Below are 19004 nucleotides of genomic sequence, written 5' to 3'. Positions count from 1 at the left end.
AAACCGGTGATCCGGCCCCACAGGCCACGAGGGGAGCCCGGAAACCGGTGATCCGGCCCCACCGGCCCCGAGAGGAGCCGGAAACCCGTGATCCAGCCCCGCCGGCCTCGAGGGGAGCCCGGAAACCGGTGATCCGGCCCCGCCGGCCCCTAGGGGAGCCCGGAAACCGGTGATCCGGCCCCGCCGACCCCTAGGGGAGCCCGGAAACCGGTGATCCAGCCCCCCAGCCCCGAGGGGAGCTTGGAAGCCGGTGATCCAGCCCCACCGGCCCCGAGGGGAGCCGGAAACCGGTGATCCAGCCCTGCAGGGACGCGGCTCTCCCTCCGGGCGCCGGGCCCTCCGGCGGGCCTTGGTGGGGCTGCTTCCAGAAGGCTCCAGGGTGATCTCAGGGGCGGCTCCCTCCTCCCTCGAGGAGCTGGGAAGCGGTGGCAGGCAGGGCGATGTTGGGGTGCGAGGGAGGCCAGGCCAGGAGCCGATGGGGGGCCCTTTGGAGGCCCTCCGATAGCTACAAGCACCCCATCTTTGGGGAGTCTCTCAGCGGCGCAGATTGGGGGGGCTTTATTTCCCCCTCATCTGTTTAATGTCTGCAATAAAAGCCAAGCTCAGCCGAAACCGGGGTGGCTCAGTGGATAGCTCATCGGCCTGCGGACTGAAAGGTCCCGGGTTCAATTCTAGCAAGGGCACATCCCCAGTAGGGAGTGTGTAAGAGGCAGCTGAATTCATGTTTCTCTTTCATTGATGTTTCTAACTCTCTCCCTTCCTCTCTGTGAGAAATCAATAATATATATATTAAAAAGCCAAGGTCAATGGCGTTCTCAATGCCATGCTGAGGAGGTCTGCAGGGAAGGAGCGGCCGGCAGGCTTTGGGCTCTGGGAGGCCAGGGGCTTCTGGGAAATGGCGGGTGGCGTCGGAGGGTCTCCTACCCACTCCGCCAGGAGCCTGGAGACCCAGGTCCAAGCCCTTGCGAGGCACTGGTGCCTCAGTTTCTCCATCTGCACAGTGAGAGAGGTGGGCGGGGAACCCCAGGCAGTTCCGTTCCTCTCTGACACCCTGGGGGGGGGGGCAAGTGCAGGGGCCCTGGGGGCCATGGTGCAGGGCCAGCAGCCTTGGCTTTGAAAACCATCTTCTGGCACGGCTGGTGTGGCTCAGTGGTTGAGCGTCAACCTTGAATCTGGAGGTCATGGTTCGATTCCCGGTCAGGGCACAGGCCCGGGTTGCAGACTCCATCCCCAGTTTGGGGTGTGCAGGAAGCAGCCGGTCCATGATTCTCTCTCATCACTGATGTTTCTATCTCTCTCTCTCCCTCCCCTTTCCCATCAGAAATCAATCCTATATAATAAAAGCCCAGTAACAGAAACCGTAGAACAAACAGAATGACCAGAGACCAGAACACCATGGCCCCTTGCCTAGTCTGGCCCTGTCCCCCAGGGAGCGGTTAGGGGTGAGCAGTTAGGAGCCAGCAGACCTAGATTGCAAGAGGGATGTCTCACTGACAGTTTAGGCCCGATCTGCAGGGATCCCTGCAGGATCAGGCCTAAACCGGCAGTCAGACATCCCCTGAAAGGTCCTCTATTGCAAGAGGGTGCAGACCGGGCTGAGGGACCCCTCCCATGCATGTATTTCATGCACCGGGCCTCTAGTAAAAATATATTTAAAAAATAAATGAAAACTCTTCTGCAGGGTAACTCTTGGTCCTTAATGTAAGACCCTCACATAGAACGCTTTATAAACATCCACTTATTTCACCTGCTCAGCAACAGCAGAGGTGAGACTGTCCTTATCCCCAATTCACAGGTGAGGAAACCGAGGCAGGTCCCTCCGTCTAACAAACAACAAGGGCTGGCGAGGATGTGCAGAAGAGGGAGCACCAGTTCATGCTGGTGGGAACGCAGACGGGTGCAGGCAACTACGGAAAACGCTGTGGAGTTTCCTCAAAAACTTAAACATGGAGCTTCCGTTTGACCCAGCGATCCCGCTTCTGGGAATACATCCCCAAACCCTCAAAACGCTGCCCTGGCCAGTTTGGCTCAGCGGATAGAGCGTCGGCCTGCGGAGGGAAGGGTCCCGGGTTCGAGTCTGGTCAAGGACACGCACTTGGTTGAGGCTCCTCCCTGGTCCGGGCCCCTGGTCGGGGCTTGTGCAGGAGGCAGCCCATCGGGGTGTTTCTCTCACGTCGAGGTTTCTCCCCGTCTTTCCCTCTCTCTCCCCCTCTCCCTAAGCATCAACGGGAAGATATCCTCTGGTGAGGATTCTCACACACACACACACACACACACACACACACACACACCTCGAGCCCCGCGCCCCCTCAGGCCGGTCCGTAATGGAGAACGGCGCCTTCCCGATCCCGCTGCCGTCGCTCCCACGCGGCTCTCCGTCCTCAGTCTCGGGGGTCAGGCGGGTGCGCCCGGGCGGACGGACACACACACGGGGTCTCAGGGCGGGCGGCACGAGGTTCGGGAGCAGGTGACCGCCCTGGGCCTCGCCGGCCTCGGGGTTTGGGGCCCCTCCCCGGAGCACGGGCGGCGGGCAGGCCCCGTCCTCCTGCCCCAGAGGCCCCGGAGGCCGGACCGGCCTGCCCTGAGGCGGACGCGTGCCTTCCCACCCCCCACCTGCGCCAGCGGCTCTCCACCTCCCCGGGGGAGCTCGCTCAGACCCGCGTCTGGTCAGCTCGTCCGGTGCGGCCATCTCCTGGGGAAACTGAGGCCCGGGCTCCTCGTCCGTGCAGCGGGAGGGCCTGGTCCCCGAGTTGGTGGTCGCTGGGCCCGCAGGACACGCTCCGTGGCAGCCTGCGGAGCCAGAGCTCAGACGTGGGAACAGTCACGGTGGGCCCCGGGGCAGGGCCCTGCAGGTCCCCACGCCCCGCTCCAGCCCCTTCTCCGTGGCCCCTTTGTCTGCACCGGAGCCGGCCGCGGGTGGGAGTCACCGGGAGGGCGGGTGTCTCTAATCCGAGGTGCGGCGGCGCCTGCGTCCTCGCCCTCGCCGTCCGGACGCCCGGTAACCTGAGAGCCCCCGGGGGCCGGTGCTCGCGCTGGGAGGCCGCTGGGGGCGGTGCCGTGCCAGGCGGGCGCTGGGCTCCCGAGGCGGGCGGCTGCCGCGGATGCGGGAGCTCTGGCAGCCGTGCCCGCTGGCATCGGGCAGCTCCGCACACGGTCAGGGGGGCGGAGGGCACCGGGGTGGGGGGCGGCCCAGCAGCAGCCGAGGGACCCTGCCATCTCTCGAGCCGAGAGGGGCCCGTGTCCCTGTGACTATGAGTGCCATGGCGGCAGCTGTGAGTATGTGAGTGCGTGTGCATGCCTGTTTGTGCGAGCCATAGTGCATGAGCGGGTGTGCATGTGTGGGGTTAGTGTGTGACCGCATGTGATGCGAGTGTGAGGGTAGGCATGGCTGGATGTGAGTGCGTGTGCGTGCCTGTTGTGTGCGAGCGATAGTGCATGAGTGGATGTGCACGTGTGGGAGAGCATGTGATCGTACGTGACGTGTGAAGGCAGGTGTGGCTGTGTGTAGGGGAGTGTGTGTTTGGGTGTCAGTCTGTGTGCGCTGTGGGGTGCTGCGTGAGCTGGGTGCGTGTGCATGCTGTGTCTGCCTGGGCCGGGATGGGGCCCCTGCCCCCCTGCAGCGCAGACCCTGTGGCTGCGTCCAAGGCTGAGCCGGGCCGGCGGGCCGGGCTGGGCTCCACGTCCGGGTCACAGAGTGAGGCCAGTGCGCCTGAATCCTAGCCTCGTCTGCCTCTCCCCCACGCGAAGCGGGCTGCGGTCCTCTCTGTTACTAAGTTTTCAGTCCGCCGGCGCCCTCGGCCTGGCACGCCCCCCTGCCCGCCCTGGCTGGCCGCTCTGCACCCTCCCGGCTCCAGGTGCTGTGTTCCTGCACCTTTGTTTTCCCGGGAACGGCTGTCCCTGTGTGTTCCTCTCCCCGGAGCCTGGTGGGCCAGCACGGCCGGGGAAGGGAGGTGGCTCCGGCCCCGGAGGGGGCCCCACGGGGCGTCTGTGTGAGGAGAGCCCCGCCCCCAGCGGAGGGAGGGGCCCACAGGCTCCGAGCTCCGCGGCCACCTGGGTCCCGGCCGCTCCTCCACCCGGTCACCATCAGGCACCCATCTCCCGGCTTAGGTTGCGTGGGTCGAGGGAGGTGAAGGGAACGGCCCCTCTGGGTGGTTCGGGCCGGAAACACAGACCTTCTCTGTGGCCTCCGCCACGTGCTGTGGCTTCCCGCCGCCCCCGGGGGGAGCCGTCCGGCTTTCCCAGGACCCCCACCCCAACCACGCGGCGTAGGCCTGTTGTGCTGGTGCTTCCCTGTGAAGCGGTGCCCACGCCCCCGGCACCCGCAAGAGGGCTTCCCGCCGGGGCAGGGCGTGGGCCGGGGGGGGGGGGGCGACCCCAGGTCTCCATCCGGTCGGGAACTTGTCTCGTGTCCGGTGGCCCTGCCCCAGCGGCCTCTGCAGCCCCTCAGGGAAGGGGCCCAGCGTCCTGCTTCCCACGGGGACACCTTGTCCATCGAGGCCAGGGCAGATGTCCTCCATTTCCTTCCGCCGCTGCCCCCCTGCCACACCCCCTGCAGACTGGAGGGCCCTGGTGACCCGGCCTTCCCGCCCTCCTCCCCTCCCTTTAACACCCCCCACCCGCGGCCGCCAGCTGCAAGCCTCCGCCCCGTCCTTGTCTCGCGGCGGCCGCCCTGGGAACCGCCCTGGGAACCGCCTCTAACCCGCTCTCCCCCCGCCCCCCAGATGCTGACGACGACCCGCAGCTCTCCTGGGTGGCCTCGTCGCCCTCCAGCAAGGATGTGGCCTCCCCCACGCAGATGATCGGGGATGGCTGCGAGCTGGGCCTGGGCGAGGAGGAGGGCGGCACGGGGCTGCCGTACCCCTGCCAGTTCTGCGACAAGTCCTTCATCCGCCTGAGCTACCTGAAGCGGCACGAGCAGATCCACAGCGACAAGCTGCCCTTCAAGTGCACCTTCTGCAGCCGCCTCTTCAAGCACAAGCGCAGCCGGGACCGCCACGTGAAGCTGCACACGGGCGACAAGAAGTACCACTGCCACGAGTGCGAGGCCGCCTTCTCCCGCAGCGACCACCTCAAGATCCACCTCAAGACGCACAGCTCCAGCAAGCCCTTCAAGTGCCCCGTGTGCAAGCGCGGCTTCTCCTCCACCAGCTCCCTGCAGAGCCACATGCAGGCGCACAAGCGCAACAAGGAGCACCTGGCCAAGGGCGGCGGCGGCGGCGGGGGCGACAAGGAGGCCCGCGGGGGCGGCAAGGACGACTTCCTGTGCGACTACTGCGAGGACTCGTTCGGCCAGACGGAGGCGCTGGAGCAGCACGTGCTGGCGCGGCACCCGCAGCTCTCGGAGAAGGCCGACCTGCAGTGCATCCACTGCCCCGACGCCTTCGGGGACGAGGCCGCGCTGCTGGCCCACATCCACCAGGCCCACGCCCGCCAGGAGCACAAGTGCCCCATGTGCCCCGAGCAGTTCTCCTCCGTGGAGGGCGTCTACTGCCACCTGGACAGCCACCGGCAGCCCGACTCCAGCACCCACAGCGCCAGCCCGGACCCCGTGCTGGGCAGCGCGGCCTCCATGAGCAGCGCCACGCCCGACTCCAGCGCCTCGGCCGAGCGTGGCTCCACCCCGGACTCCGCCCTGAAGCCGCTGCGGGGCGCCAAGAAGCCGCCGCGGGAGGACGGGTCCGGCTGGCCCAAGGTGGCCTACAGCTGCCCCTACTGCGCCAAGCGGGACTTCCCCGGCCTGGCCGTGCTGGAGATCCACCTGAAGACGGCGCACGCCGACAAGCCGCAGCAGAGCCACACGTGCCAGGTGTGCCTGGACGCCGTGCCCACGCTCTACACGCTCAACGAGCACGTGCTCAAGCTGCACAAGGGCCACGCCTCGCCCGCCCTGCCCTTCGCCGGCCTGGCCGCCTTCCACTGCAACTACTGCCCCGAGATGCTGGCCGACCTCAACAGCCTGCAGGAGCACATCCGCCTGTCGCACGGCGGGCCCGGCGCCGCTGCCGCCGCCGCCGCGCCCGAGGGCGCCAACGCCTTCTTCTGCAGCCAGTGCTCCCTGGGCTTCCTGACCGAGGCCTCGCTCGCCGAGCACATCCAGCAGGCCCACTGCGGCGCGGGCGGCGCCAAGCTCGAGTCGCCCGTGGCGCGGCCCGCCCAGTCCTTCATGGAGGTCTACTCCTGCCCCTACTGCACCAACTCGCCCATCTTCGGCTCCATCCTGAAGCTCACCAAGCACATCAAGGAGAACCACAAGAACATCCCGCTGGCCCACGGCAAGAAGTCCAAGGCCGAGCAGAGCCCCGCGTCCTCCGACGTGGAGGTGTCCTCGCCCAAGCGGCAGCGGCTGGCGCTCGGCGGCGGCGGCGACGCCCTCTCCAACGGCGAGTACCCCTGCAACCAGTGCGACCTCAAGTTCGCCAGCTTCGAGGGCTTCCAGACGCACCTGCGGCTGCACCTGGAGCTGCTGCTGCGCAAGCAGGCCTGCCCCCAGTGCAAGGAGGACTTCGACTCCCAGGAGTCCCTGCTGCAGCACCTGACGGTGCACTACATGACCACGTCCACGCACTACGTGTGCGAGAGCTGCGACAAGCAGTTCTCCTCGGTGGACGACCTGCAGAAGCACCTGCTGGACATGCACACCTTCGTGCTGTACCACTGCACGCTGTGCCAGGAGGTCTTCGACTCCAAGGTGTCCATCCAGGTGCACCTGGCCGTGAAGCACAGCAACGAGAAGAAGATGTACCGCTGCACGGCCTGCGCCTGGGACTTCCGCAAGGAGGCCGACCTGCAGGCCCACGTCAAGCACAGCCACCTGGGCAACCCGGCCCGCGCCCACAAGTGCATCTTCTGCGGCGAGACCTTCAGCACCGAGGTGGAGCTGCAGTGCCACATCACCACGCACAGCAAGAAGTACAACTGCCGCTTCTGCAGCAAGGCCTTCCACGCCATCATCCTGCTGGAGAAGCACCTGCGCGAGAAGCACTGCGTGTTCGACGCCGCCGCGGCCGCCGCCGAGAACGGCACGGCCAACGGGGTGCCCCCCGCCGCCTCGGCCGCCGCCGCCGCCGCCGCCGCCGCCAAGAAGGCCGAGCCCGCCGACCTGCCGGGCCTGCTGCTCAAGAACGCCGAGGCGCCCAACAGCCACGAGGCCAGCGAGGACGACGTGGACGCCTCGGAGCCCATGTACGGCTGCGACATCTGCGGTGCGGCCTACACCATGGAGGCGCTGCTGCAGAACCACCGGCTGCGCGACCACCACATCCGGCCCGGCGAGGACGACGGCTCCCGCAAGAAGGCCGAGTTCATCAAGGGCAGCCACAAGTGCAACGTGTGCGCGCGCACCTTCTTCTCGGAGAGCGGGCTGCGCGAGCACCTGCAGACGCACCGCGGCCCCGCCAAGCACTACATGTGCCCCATCTGCGGCGAGCGCTTCCCCTCGCTGCTCACGCTCACCGAGCACAAGGTCACGCACAGCAAGAGCCTGGACACGGGCACCTGCCGCATCTGCAAGCTGCCGCTGCAGAGCGAGGAGGAGTTCATCGAGCACTGCCAGATGCACCCCGACCTGCGCAACTCGCTCACCGGCTTCCGCTGCGTGGTCTGCATGCAGACCGTCACCTCCACGCTCGAGCTCAAGATCCACGGCACCTTCCACATGCAGAAGCTGGCGGGCAGCTCGGCCGCCTCCTCGCCCAACGGCCAGGGCCTGCCCAAGCTCTACAAGTGCGCGCTGTGCCTCAAGGACTTCCGCTCCAAGCAGGACCTGGTGAAGCTGGACGTGCACGGGCTGCCCTACGGCCTGTGTGCCGGCTGCGTGGCCCGCAGCGCCAACGGGCAGGCGGGCGGCCCCGCCCCGCCCGAGCCCGCCGACCGGCCCTGCGCAGGCCTGCGCTGCCCCGAGTGCAGCGTCAAGTTCGAGAGCGCGGAGGACCTGGAGAGCCACCTGCAGCTGGACCACCGCGACCTCACGCCCGAGACCGGCGGGCCGCGCAAGGGCAGCCAGACCTCGCCGGTGCCCCGGGTGAGTGTGGCCGCGGGGCCTGCGCCCTGCGCCCGAGCCCCACGCCGAGCCCTGTGCTGCCTGGGGGTGCGCTCTGCCATGTTGGGCGGGTGGGGCACCTTGGGGTTGCGGTGGGTTTCGTAGGGACCCCGTGTGGCCAGGGCCCCTCCCGCTGTGTGACACCCGCCTCCATTACGGACCTCTCTGAGCCTCCTGGGCCAGGAGCTCCCTGGGGAAGGGGTGTCATCGTCCTGGCCTGGTAGAGCCGTGGGGGCCTGGGGCGTCAGCCGTGGCGTCCCCTGGGGAAGGGCCGGGCAGGGCGGAGGCAGTGCGTGCTGTAATCTTTTTTATTTATTTTATTTATTTATTTTTAATGTTTTTTATTGATTTTTTTTTTTTACAGAGTGGAAGGGAGAGGGAGAGAGAGTTAGAAACATCGATGAGAGAGAAACATCGATTAGCTGCCTCCTGCACACCCTTGACTGGGGATGTGCCCGTGAAACCAAGGTACATGCCCTTGACCGGAATCGAGCCTGGGACCCTTTAGTCCGCAGGCCGGCGCTCTATCCACTGAGCCACACGGTGAGGGCACGTGTTGTGATCTTGAGCTGCTCAGGGCTCGCTCCCCTCCTCTCGTCATGAGGCACCAGGGAGAGCTCCAGGCGTAGCGCTGCCATCCTTGTGATGGACAGGGAGGACGGGAAGGGTGAGGAGGGCGGGTGTCGGGGGGCGGGGTGGGAGGAGCAGGGTGGGCCTGCGGGGAGAGCCGCTCTGCCTCCCCAGCTTTGGAGCCGGGAGTCCTGACAGCTCACGGAGGGGACATCCCCATCGAGGCCCGGGCCTGGCATACAGGGCTCAGGCGTGCTGGCTCTAACCATTGGCCAGTACCATCTGCAGCAGCAGCCGCAGGACGGTTAGTGCAGTTGCCGGTACAGGAACACCCTAGAAATGGTCCCGCTTGCTGTTTTCAATAACGATCCATTGATTGATTGATTCATTCATTCATCAAATTTGTCGTGAGTATCCAGTATGTTTGGGTGGCCTACCAGCCACGGAGTCGGAAACGGACCTGCCATGGAGGTCCCAGGGGCGTCGCAGGCCCATCGCCCGTGGTTTGAACGAGGCAGCGGCCTCTGGGCTCCCGGAGGGTCCCCCTGGGCTCTGGGGACGGCGGCCGGGGGCACCTGAGGGCGGGCCTGGAGCCGCCGGGGCCCTCGGGTGTCAAACAGGACGGGCGGGGGATCCCCACAGACGCAGGCAGTCTTGTTCCGGATCGAGGCGGTTCCTTGCACACCCCAGAGGCGTCTCCCCCCGGAGGGCCGCTGTGGGCGCTGCGGGCAGGGAGGAGGGGTTTGGGGGCGGCCCCTGCCTCAGGAGCCCGTGGGGAGACAGGGGTGTTTGCTGTGTGTTCAGAACGGGGGCCTGGGCGCGGGAACTTGAGGGGGAGAGCTGGTGAGGGAACGAGGGGGCTGGAGGGAGTGAAGGCAGACTCTGCAGGGGGAGGCGCTTTGAGGGTCCCTGGCCAAGCCCCCCCCAAGCTAGGCCCTGATCGTGGCCCTTCCCGGTCACTGCTGCCCAGCTCTGTCCTCGGCCTCCGCCTGCTGGCCGGCCGAGTGGGAGGACCTGGGAGCATCTGGGCCTGAAGTCGGGGGTTGGGTTAAAGTCTCCTGTCCTGGTCCCACCTGAGACTCTTTTGGGGGTTTATCCTCATCTGCGGATATTTTCCCACTGATTTTTAGAGGGCGGAAGGGAGGGGGACAGAAAGAAAGAGAGAAGCATCGATGAGACACATGAACTGGTTGCCTCTTGCGTGCACCCAACTGGGGATCGAGCCTACAACCGGGGTATGTGCCCTTGACCAGTATCGGGCCCTTCAGTCTGCAGGCTGATGCTCTGTCCACTGAGCCACACGGGCTAAGGCCCCACCCGTGACTGACGGCTCTGGGCCTCTGTCCTCGCGGCCAGGCCACCGGGCGATAGAAACAGTAGCGTCAGAGCGGCCGCACCCTCCCCCAACGCGGACATGGGGGGCAGGGAGGGCCCCCCTTCTCCCACCCGCCCCCAGCCCTGGGTGTGTCTCCGCTCCGATGGGCAGGGGCTGGCTGCTGTGACTCACTCCCGGGCTGTACTTCTCGCCGAGGATGGAGGGCGCATAGCGGGCGGCCCTCCCTGTCCTTCTCCCGTGTGTCATCCCCACGCCCGTCTAGGCCCGTGGTCGGCAAACTCATCCGTCCACAGAGTCAACTGCCAACAGCACAACGATGGACATTTCTTTGGAGAGCCACGTTTTTTAAACGTAAACTTCTTCTAACGCCACTTCTTCAACATAGACTCGGCCGGGTCGTGGTATTTTGTGGAAGAGCCACACTCCAGGGGCCACAGAGCCGCATGTGGCTCGAGAGCCGCGGTTTGCCGACCACGGGTCTGTGGGGATGAAGATGCCCACGGCCTGGGCCTCAGGCCCCTGCTCTCAAGAGGCAGAGACGGGCATGAGCCAGCTGACGGGTTGTGCCACGGCCTGGCTGGACCCAGCCTGAGCCCAGCCTGGTTACGAGACGGGCGAGGCCGGCCTGGGCGGGGTCTGGGGTGGTCGGTCACCCCCATGCTCGCGGGGCCCTGCTCTGCCCCCGCCCGGGTGCACCGGCCCCACCCCTGTCTCTGGCGTGCCCACCCTGGCGCTGCCCGCCCTGGCGCGGGGGCTGCTGGCACCGCCTCCTTCCCCGTCTCCGTCCTGCACCTCAAGTCCTGCTTCCCGAAGCCCCCACTGTGTCGGCATCGGCTCTTCTGTCGTTTCCATGGCAACCACCCGGGAGCCTTGCTGTGACCTCGGTCTTGGCAGAGAGAGGATCCGGGCTCAGAAAGGGGCGCCGCGGACCCCAGGATGCACAGCTGCGCGGGCGGCGCCGGGTCAGACCGAGGGGCCTCGGCGGCGGCCGGGCCTGCGGGAGGAGGGGCGCGGCGGCCCCAGCGAGGCCGGGGCAGAGGGCCGTGTGCAGACGGAGCGAGACAAAGCCCGCACCTCCCCGCGGAGGGCGCCGTCCCCAGGGCCTGGCCCCCTGCCTGGGCACGCCCGGGGGCAGGGGCCCAGCTGTCGGCCCCCCGCCCGCCCGCCGCCCGCCCTCCCCGGGGGCTCAGGCCGGCAGGAGCAGACTCTGGGGGCGGCGAGGGGCTCGGGGGCTGGCAGGCTGGGACCCTCGGGAGCGTATCCATAGCAACCGGCTCTCGGAGGACCGGGTTCCCGTGGGGCCGAGGCTGCTGCTGGCTGGAGCGTGAAGCGTCGAGGTTCCCGCCGCCCCCTCTGTGTGTGGGTAATAGCAGCATCCCGCCATCCCCGGCCCGGTGCCGCGGGGGCGACGGGCGCTCCCCCAGCCCTCTGAGCGGGAACGGTGTCCAGAGAGGGCTCGCCCAGCCACACCGGCGTCCTGTCCCCTGACCAGAGCCTTGCTCGGGGGTCTGGGGCTGGGAGCCCGGAACAGTAGCGAGACGGGGGCTCCGGCGGGAGCCTGCCGAGCCTGAATCCCTGCGGGGGCTGTGGCCGAGTGGCTGAGCCTCTGAAACTCCACTTTCTCATCCCTGCAGCCATGGTGAGCGTTCCGAGTAAACAGTGCCTGCACACAGTAGGTGGTGAGCAGCCTGCACACAGTAGGTGGTGAGCGATGGTGAGCGTTCCGAGTAAACAGTGCCTGCACACAGTAGGTGCTCATGAGCCGTGGTCGCCATCCCGGAAGCTCAGCAGTTCTGTGTCCTTCCCCTCTCCTGCCCTCCTGACCCCGTGCCCACATCCTCTAGGGCCATGGTCTGCAAACGGCGGCTCACGAGCCACATGCGGCTCTTTGGCCCCTCGAGCGTGGCTCTTCCACAAAAGACCACGGCCTGGGCGAGTCTGTGTTGAAGAAGTGGCGTGAGAAGAAGTTTGCGTTTAAACAATGTGGCTCTCCGAAGACATGTCAATCGTTGTGCTGTTGGTATTTGGCTCTGGACGGATGAGTTTGCCGACCACGGCCCTGGGGTGTTCCCCTTCGGCCCGGGCCTCTGTGGCTGCGGCTGCGGCTGTGTGGGGCCGGCCCGGGAGGCAGCCCTGGCCTCAGGCCTGGGCTCAGCGCTGCTTCTCCGAGGCTCTGCCCTCCCCGGGGCAGCGGGGATGGGAAGGCAGCTGCTCTGAATGCCGGGTTCTGGGTGTGACTGTCGCCTGGCGGGGCCGGGGCTCCAGAGGGAGAGGGCCTCTCTCGGGGACGGAGAAGGGGAGACAGACAGAGAGGAGGTGTTGGGCGAGGAGGGGGCGGCGGCCCAGGGTGCAGCGGGAAATCGGGGGGGGGGGGGGAGAGAGAGAGAGAGAGAGAGAGAGAGAGAGAGAGACCTCCCTGCTTCTCCCCGTGCTTGTCCCACCAGCCTGGGGACTGACAGCCCTGCCGGGGGGTGCCCTCTGCTCTGGGCATGGGTGCCCCTCCTCGCAGGCGAGGCCTCGGGGCCGTCTCTGTGCCGGGCTGCTGGGCCACGTGCACCTTCGCGGGTGTGTGTGGTGAGCCTGTGTGAGCGTGTGCCTGCGTGTATGAGTGTGTGCCCGCCTGTGTGAGTGTGTGCCCGCCTGTGTGAGTGTGTGCCCGCCTATGTGAGTGTGTGCCCGCCTGTGTGAGTGTGTGCCCGCCTATGTGAGTGTGTGCCCGCCTGTGTGAGCGTGTGCCTGCGTGTATGAGTGTGTGCCCGCCTATGTGAGTGTGTGCCCGCCTGTGTGAGTGTGTGCCCGCCTGTGTGAGTGTGTGCCCGCGTGTGTGTGCCTGCGTGTGTGAGTGTGTGCCTGCGTATGTGAGTGTGTGCCTGCGTGTGTGAGTGTGTGCCTGCGTATGTGAGTGTGTGCCTGCGTGTGTGAGCGTGTGCCTGCCTGTGTGAGCGTGTGCCTGCCTGTGTGAGCGTGTGCCCGCGTGTGTGAGCGTGTGCCCGCCTGTGTGAGCGTGTGCCCGCCTGTGTGAGTGTGTGCCCTCCTGTGTGAGCGTGTGCCTGCCTGTGTGAGCGTGTGCCCGCGTGTGTGAGTGTGTGCCTGTGTGTGTGTGTGCCTGTGTGTGTGTGTGAGTGTGTGCCTGCCTGTGTGACTGTGTGCCTGCGTGTGTGAGTGTGTGCAGGTGGGCACAGGTGGGCACAGCGTCTGCGGAAATGGTCACGGGGGTGCGTACCTGGGGGGCTGTGCACATGGCGTCGGAGGCTGCAGGCGCGTGTCGGGACATGGACACGGTGGGTGTGTCGATGAGGGTCGGGGCGGGGGGATGCGGAGACTGTGTTAGGGACCGGACTGGCCGTCAGCCTGCGTGGACTGTGGTCGTCACTCCTCGGGGTGCTGCACCTGTGATGGGGGAGCTGGTTGTCGTTGGGGAGTGGGTGTGTCACTGTGAGTGGGTGGAGGATGGGGAGTGAATGGGTGTAAAGGAGGAGGGGTGGGTGGGTGGAGGCAGGTGGGTGGACTCCGCTGTGAGCTGCGTGTGGGAGGGGCAGCTGCTCTGGAAGGCAGCCCGCCCCCGGTGCCCCGGCTGGCGATCTGGTCCGGAAGCAGGCGGGAAGGACACTGCCCACGGTGACCGAGTTGGGGGGGGGGGGCGGCGCCGAGTGGGGCAGCAGGACCTCCTGCCTCTGCTCTCTCCTTCCTGTGGCTAACGCCTCCCTGTTTCACTTTCCAAACAGAAAAAGACCTACCAGTGCATCAAGTGCCAGATGACCTTCGAGAGCGAGCGTGAGATCCAGATCCACGTGGCCAACCACATGATCGGTAAGGGGGACCACGTGATCGGTAAGGGGGACCATGTGATCGGTAGCGTGATCAGTAAGGGGGACCACATGATCGGTGAGAGGACCACGTGATCAGTAAAGGGACCACCGTAAGGGGAACCGCGTGATCGGTAAGGGGACCACGTGATGGGTAAGGGGGACCACGTGATCGGTAGCATGATCAGTAAGGGGGACCATGTGATCAGTAGCATGATCAGTAAGGGGGACCACGTGATCGGTAAGGGGGACCACGTGATCGGTAAGGGGGCCGCTCGGCTGCATGCTGGGGTCGGGGGCCTGCAGTTCCTGTGTTCACGGTCAGCTCTGGGGCGAGGGCTGGTCCCTGTGGGCTCCTGCGTGTGCAGCCTCGGGCTGAGGCACTGGGGAGCCATGGACGGTTCTGGAGCAGGTGTGGCTGGACGTGGCTGCGGGCGGCAGGGCTGAGGAGGGTGGGGGAGGACAGAGGCCGCCTGGCCTGGCCCGGAGGGGAGGGCAGGAGACGGTGGGGGCTGGGGACAGCGAGGAGGGGGTGAGAGGCTATATCTGGCTTGTGCCCTGTGCCCCGTGGGCCCTGGAGGCTGGGAAGGTGGCAGGGCTGCCGGCGGGAGGTGTGAATGGAGGAGAGCCAGGCCCCGAGCCCGGCGGGGGGGCAGAGGGAGGCTCTGTGTTTTCAGAGCAGCTGTTGGGCCCGGGTCCCCGTGGACAGCTTCCCCCGCTAAGTGGCCGGGCCCCGCGTGGCCGCCGGGCGCTGGTGGCACCAGGGGGCCGGGCGGGCGGTGTGGCCGTCAGCGGGGCGGCTCTCTCGTAAACCCGGCGGGGTCTGAGCTGCCCCCGCGGCCGGCTGCCGCGCCCTCCCGGGGACGCTAAGCGTTCTGTTTATGGCGGGGCCTCTCCGTGGCCTGCAGCCTCCGGCCGGGTTACAACGACTCGGGGACACAGACACGTCGCCTTGGAAACGGGTCCCGGCACCCGCTCCGGCGGCAGCCGGCCGGCATGGTGTGGAGCTCGTGGACGGGCGAGGGCCTCTGGAAATCTCAGCGCTGGGGTCGCCTTGGAATCCCCCCCCGCACAGAGACAGAGCCCCCCCTGGGCTCCCCTAGCTTTCAGACACCCCTCCTCCTCCCCCTCCCCCTGCAGCCACATCACACACTTGGGACAGCACACAGCTCTTGTCTTGCTGGCCTCCTGCCCGCGTGGCCTGGCTCTGCCCAGCCCCCTGTCCCCACCCCCCATTAGCCCCCCACTGTCCCCGGCCCCCCCAGAGGCTGCAGCAAAGGCTCCCCAGGCCTTGGAGCAAGGGCTGAAGCAGAGGCTCGTGGGTGCTGGGCAGAGGCAGGCCCCCTGGTGGCTGGAGGAGGAGTTGGCCCTGGTGTGTTGAACATGTATGTGCGAGGCGTGTGCAGCCCTCCCAGGGCACTGGGGGGGGGGGTCAGACCCCCGGGAGGAGATTTGCGGGGGGAGACCTGCCCCCCGTCCGCCTGTGGACCTGTCTCCGCTCAGCCTCTGCCGGGGGAGCGGCTGGGCACGGGGCTGAGGATGCTCCTTAAAGCACATGTGTCAAACACAAGGCCCGCGGGCCAAATCCAGCCCGCCAGGCCTTGCAATGTGGCCCGCACCGCACTGTCATCACTGTACTCCGCTGTCAGTTTATGACATTGTCAGTTTATGACTGTTCAGTAAGTAAACCATTCGGCCCGCGATTTAGGCTGGATTTTAGATTTTGGCCCCTTCTCTGATTGAGTTCGACACCCCTACCTTAAAGGATGAACATGCTGTGACCTGGGTGGGCCCCGGGAGTGAGTGGGCTCTGAGCCCCGGGGTCCTTGCTGGGGGCTCTGCGGGCGCCTGGGGAGCCCGTGGAGGGCGGGGGGTGGGGGGGGGGGAGCAGGGACCGGCCTCGGGACCTCGTCAGGACGGTGCCCTTGGCGTCCTCGGGGAGTGTGTGGCCGCGGGCGGCAGCGGGCCATCCCCGGGCGTCGGTGGTGCTGGGCTCGGTGGTTCCCGGTCCCTCAGCCCCTTCCCGCGCCCCGAGGGGCCGGGCCTCGCAGTGGGCGGGAGCGGGGGAGGTGTGTCGGCGGCCTCTGATCACGGGATTAGGGCGCTCAGTGATGGGTGGTTCATCCTCCTTCTCTGTGGCCCGGGGCTCTCAGACACGGAGGGAGGCCCTGCTCCGCTCGGTGTTGGTGCGGAATGAAAATCCAGGGCCTGGGCTGGGAAAGGAGACTCCGCCCGCTGCCTGGCATGGGGCTGGAAGGCGGACCTGTGACCCAGGAGGTCAGGGTTCGATTCCCGGCCAGGGCACAGGCCCGGGTTTCAGGCTCGATCCCCAGTGTGGGGCGTGCAGGGGGCAGCCCATCCATGATTCTCTCTCAATGCTTCTATCTCTCTCTCTCTGAAGTCAATAAGAAAATACATTTTTTTAAAGAAAGAAAATAACAACTTCCAAGTTGAAGCAATGAGACGAGTTCAGGGCCCTTCACGCAGGCCCCTGTGCAGCCACACACAGCACACACCCACGGGACCAGTGCTGTCTGAGTGGCAGGGAGCCCTGGGGACTGGGGCGTGTCGGGTGCGCTTGGGCAGGTGGTGGCTGCACAACTCTAGGGGGCGCCACGTACACCGCCTCCATGGGCCCTGCCCGTGGGGGACCGGGAGCTTCCGCACCTGCCCCGCCTCCGAGCGCCCAGATTCCCCCTCTGCCGGGTGCGGGGACCTCCCCCCGCACCCTCCCCTCTCCTCGGCGTCTCGGGGACACGTTCCTCCAGGAAACCGGGGTGCGGGCTCCGTGGGGCGCTGCTGGGGCCGCTTCCGCTCCTGCGTGCCGTGCCGCGCCCGCCGGCGGCTCCGCGGTAACCTGTGGGGTTTGCGCGGAAAATAGCAGCGCTCTTTGTAGGTCAGTTTGCGGTAATTTTGGCAGCTGCGGGGCCGCCGGGGAGCGGGGCTCGGCTCCCGCGCGTCTCTCCTGCTCGGTGTGAGGCTTTCGCGGAGGCCTTCCCGGGAGGAACCGCACCCCCGGAAACGCCGCCCGCCTCCCCTGACCTGGTTTCAGATCGGAGGAGCGGCCCGCCTGCCGCACATGCAGCCTGGGGGTGGGAACGGTCCCCGCCACACGGAGCCTCCTGCCCCGGCCCCGCCCCCGGCCCCCAGGCCCCAGCCCCCAGGCCCCCCGCCCCCGGCCCCCAGGCCCCAGCCCCCAGGGCCCCAGCCCCCAGCCCCCAGGCCCCCAGGCCCCAGCCCCCAGCCCCCAGCCCCCAGCCCGGGCTGCGGATGTGCCGGGTGGTCAGCCTTTCATCACCAGAAGCTCCCGGTGCCCAGCTGTGTGCCCCTGCTGCAGGGTGAGCAAGTCCTCGTCAGACCCCGCCTCCACGGGCCTGGCAGTGGGGCTGGGGCGCAGGCGGTAGGTGAGGGGAGCTGGTGGGATTGGTAGTCCAGAGAGAGCGGTGTCCAGGGTGTGGGTGTGCTCAGACCGGTGCCCAGAGAGGTCAGGAGGGCTTCCTGGAGTAGGCGGTGAGGCCCTGGATTCTGGGGCCTCCTCTCTCTCGCGCTATCTCTCTCTCTCTCTTGCTCTCTCTCTCTTTCTTTCGCTCTCGCTCTCTCTCTCTCTCTCTCTCTCTCTCTCTCTCTCTCTCTCATTTTGGGGGGCCCTGTGAAGCACTTTGGGACAGAGCATCTCTAGTTCAGGACAGGAAGCGGGAAATTCAGTCCCACCCAAACAGTAATTCGGCTCCAACTGCGTGTGTGGGACTTACCGCCAGGATCCGAGTTGCAGAACCCGCCCCCCCTCTTCCTGTGAACACGACTCAGAGGAATCCCTGGGCCGCACGGCCACGCGCGGACCCCGGCCCGGCGCTGAGCACGGGGGACATCCTGAGATGGAGCGGGGAGCGCGGGCGGCCGGAGCCCCCGAGCGGTGGTGATTTATTCCGGGACCCGCAGTCATTAGTCTGGCCGGCCGGAGCCGCGCCGGGCCCGGCCTGGAGCCTTCGGGCCATTACGAGCTAATGGCTCAGTGTGGGCCTCAGTGTGGGCGCAGCGGCCGCCGTCAATCTCCGTGCCGGCGGCTGATAAACGCACGGTCCCTGCCCGCTCCCCGCCGCCCGGGGCGCCCGGCTGGAGCTCCTGCTCCGGCCCCGGCCCGGCTCCCTGCCCCTGCCCTGCCCCGGGCCTCTGTGTCCCTCCTCCGCGTGAAGAGTGGACATCCGGCCCAGGTTCCAGGGCCCGTCGGGCTCTTGGTTCCGCTGGCCTGGCTTCGGGGTGTCTCCTCAGTGTGGCCGAAAAGCCCACGGGCCACACTGGGCGGCGCTGACGGGGACTCTGAGCGCCTGGGTGGCAGGTGCTCGGACTGATGGGGTCCTGAGACCCCAGACACCACGTCCCACAGAGCTGGGGCCTCAGCGCCGGGGACTCCCCCACCCATCCCCCCTCTCCCGCTGGCTCCACAGTCAGGGCACAGACAAGCAGCCGGTGAACGCATCAGTAAGTGGAACGGCCAGTCACCGCTTCTCTCTCAGTTCAGTCAATCAATAAATAAAATTTAAAGGACGCTGTCTGCCAGCATCCCGACCCAACAGCGGGCTAACAAAACACTGATGTTTGTCCCTCACCGGCTCCCGCCCAGTGAACCGGGGAACGGACTCTGTCACGGAGCCCGGTCCCGAGAACCCTGACCCGCCCACCGAAATAGAACTCGGATGCCGCCCTCGCTTCCCGGAAAAAATAAAATAAAATAAACAGATCAATCGTCCTCTCAAACCTCTACAGCATCCCGTCAATATTTCTTTATTACAGCTGAGAGCGGGTAAATATTTTATTGCGAACCAAAAGGCCCAAAATAAACAGTTTGGTAAACAGTGATTACGTGACAAGGAAAAACATCTGTGGCAGCGGCGTTGCCTGCAATTACTCGCGCGCGCTCGCATCGCGCCCGGCGTGCGGTGTGCCTGTTCTAAATCTCCCTCCTTGTCGCTATTATTAAAAATCTTAAAAAGGTGCCAAATCTTAAATGAAGGGGGGAAAAAAATGATTCTCTAGAAATTATTCATATCACAGCGCGCCGCTCCCGCGCCTGGCGGGGGCGCGGTATTTTCGGCGGAATTAACATAAAATATACAACTGCAAATTACCCGGGAAATCGGTGCGCTCCTGACGGCGCGCCTCTACACGCGGAGAGAAATGTTCGCCCCGCCCGCCACACACACACACACCCGCCCCGGCCCCCGCACGTTTTAAAGGGGAAGGGATAGATGTGCCA

General features: G+C 66.4%; 1 protein-coding gene across 2 annotated transcripts in view; it reads left to right on the top strand.

Annotated features, from left to right (window-relative positions):
* The window catches only part of ZNF423 (zinc finger protein 423), a 172613-nt gene that overhangs the window by 93583 nt on the left and 60026 nt on the right, over positions 1-19004 (top strand). For both annotated transcript variants that reach the window (XM_084905458.1, XM_084905457.1), the window contains 2 exons: positions 4722-8020; positions 13670-13754. In XM_084905458.1, the coding sequence (XP_084761584.1) occupies positions 4722-8020; positions 13670-13754 (3384 nt within the window). The remainder of the gene's footprint in view (positions 1-4721; positions 8021-13669; positions 13755-19004) is intronic.

Source organism: Pipistrellus hanaki (genome assembly GCF_964339955.1).
Source record: "Pipistrellus hanaki genome assembly, chromosome: 15".
NCBI classification, from domain to species: domain Eukaryota; kingdom Metazoa; phylum Chordata; class Mammalia; order Chiroptera; family Vespertilionidae; genus Pipistrellus; species Pipistrellus hanaki.
This window is presented reverse-complemented; position numbering and strand designations above follow the sequence as displayed.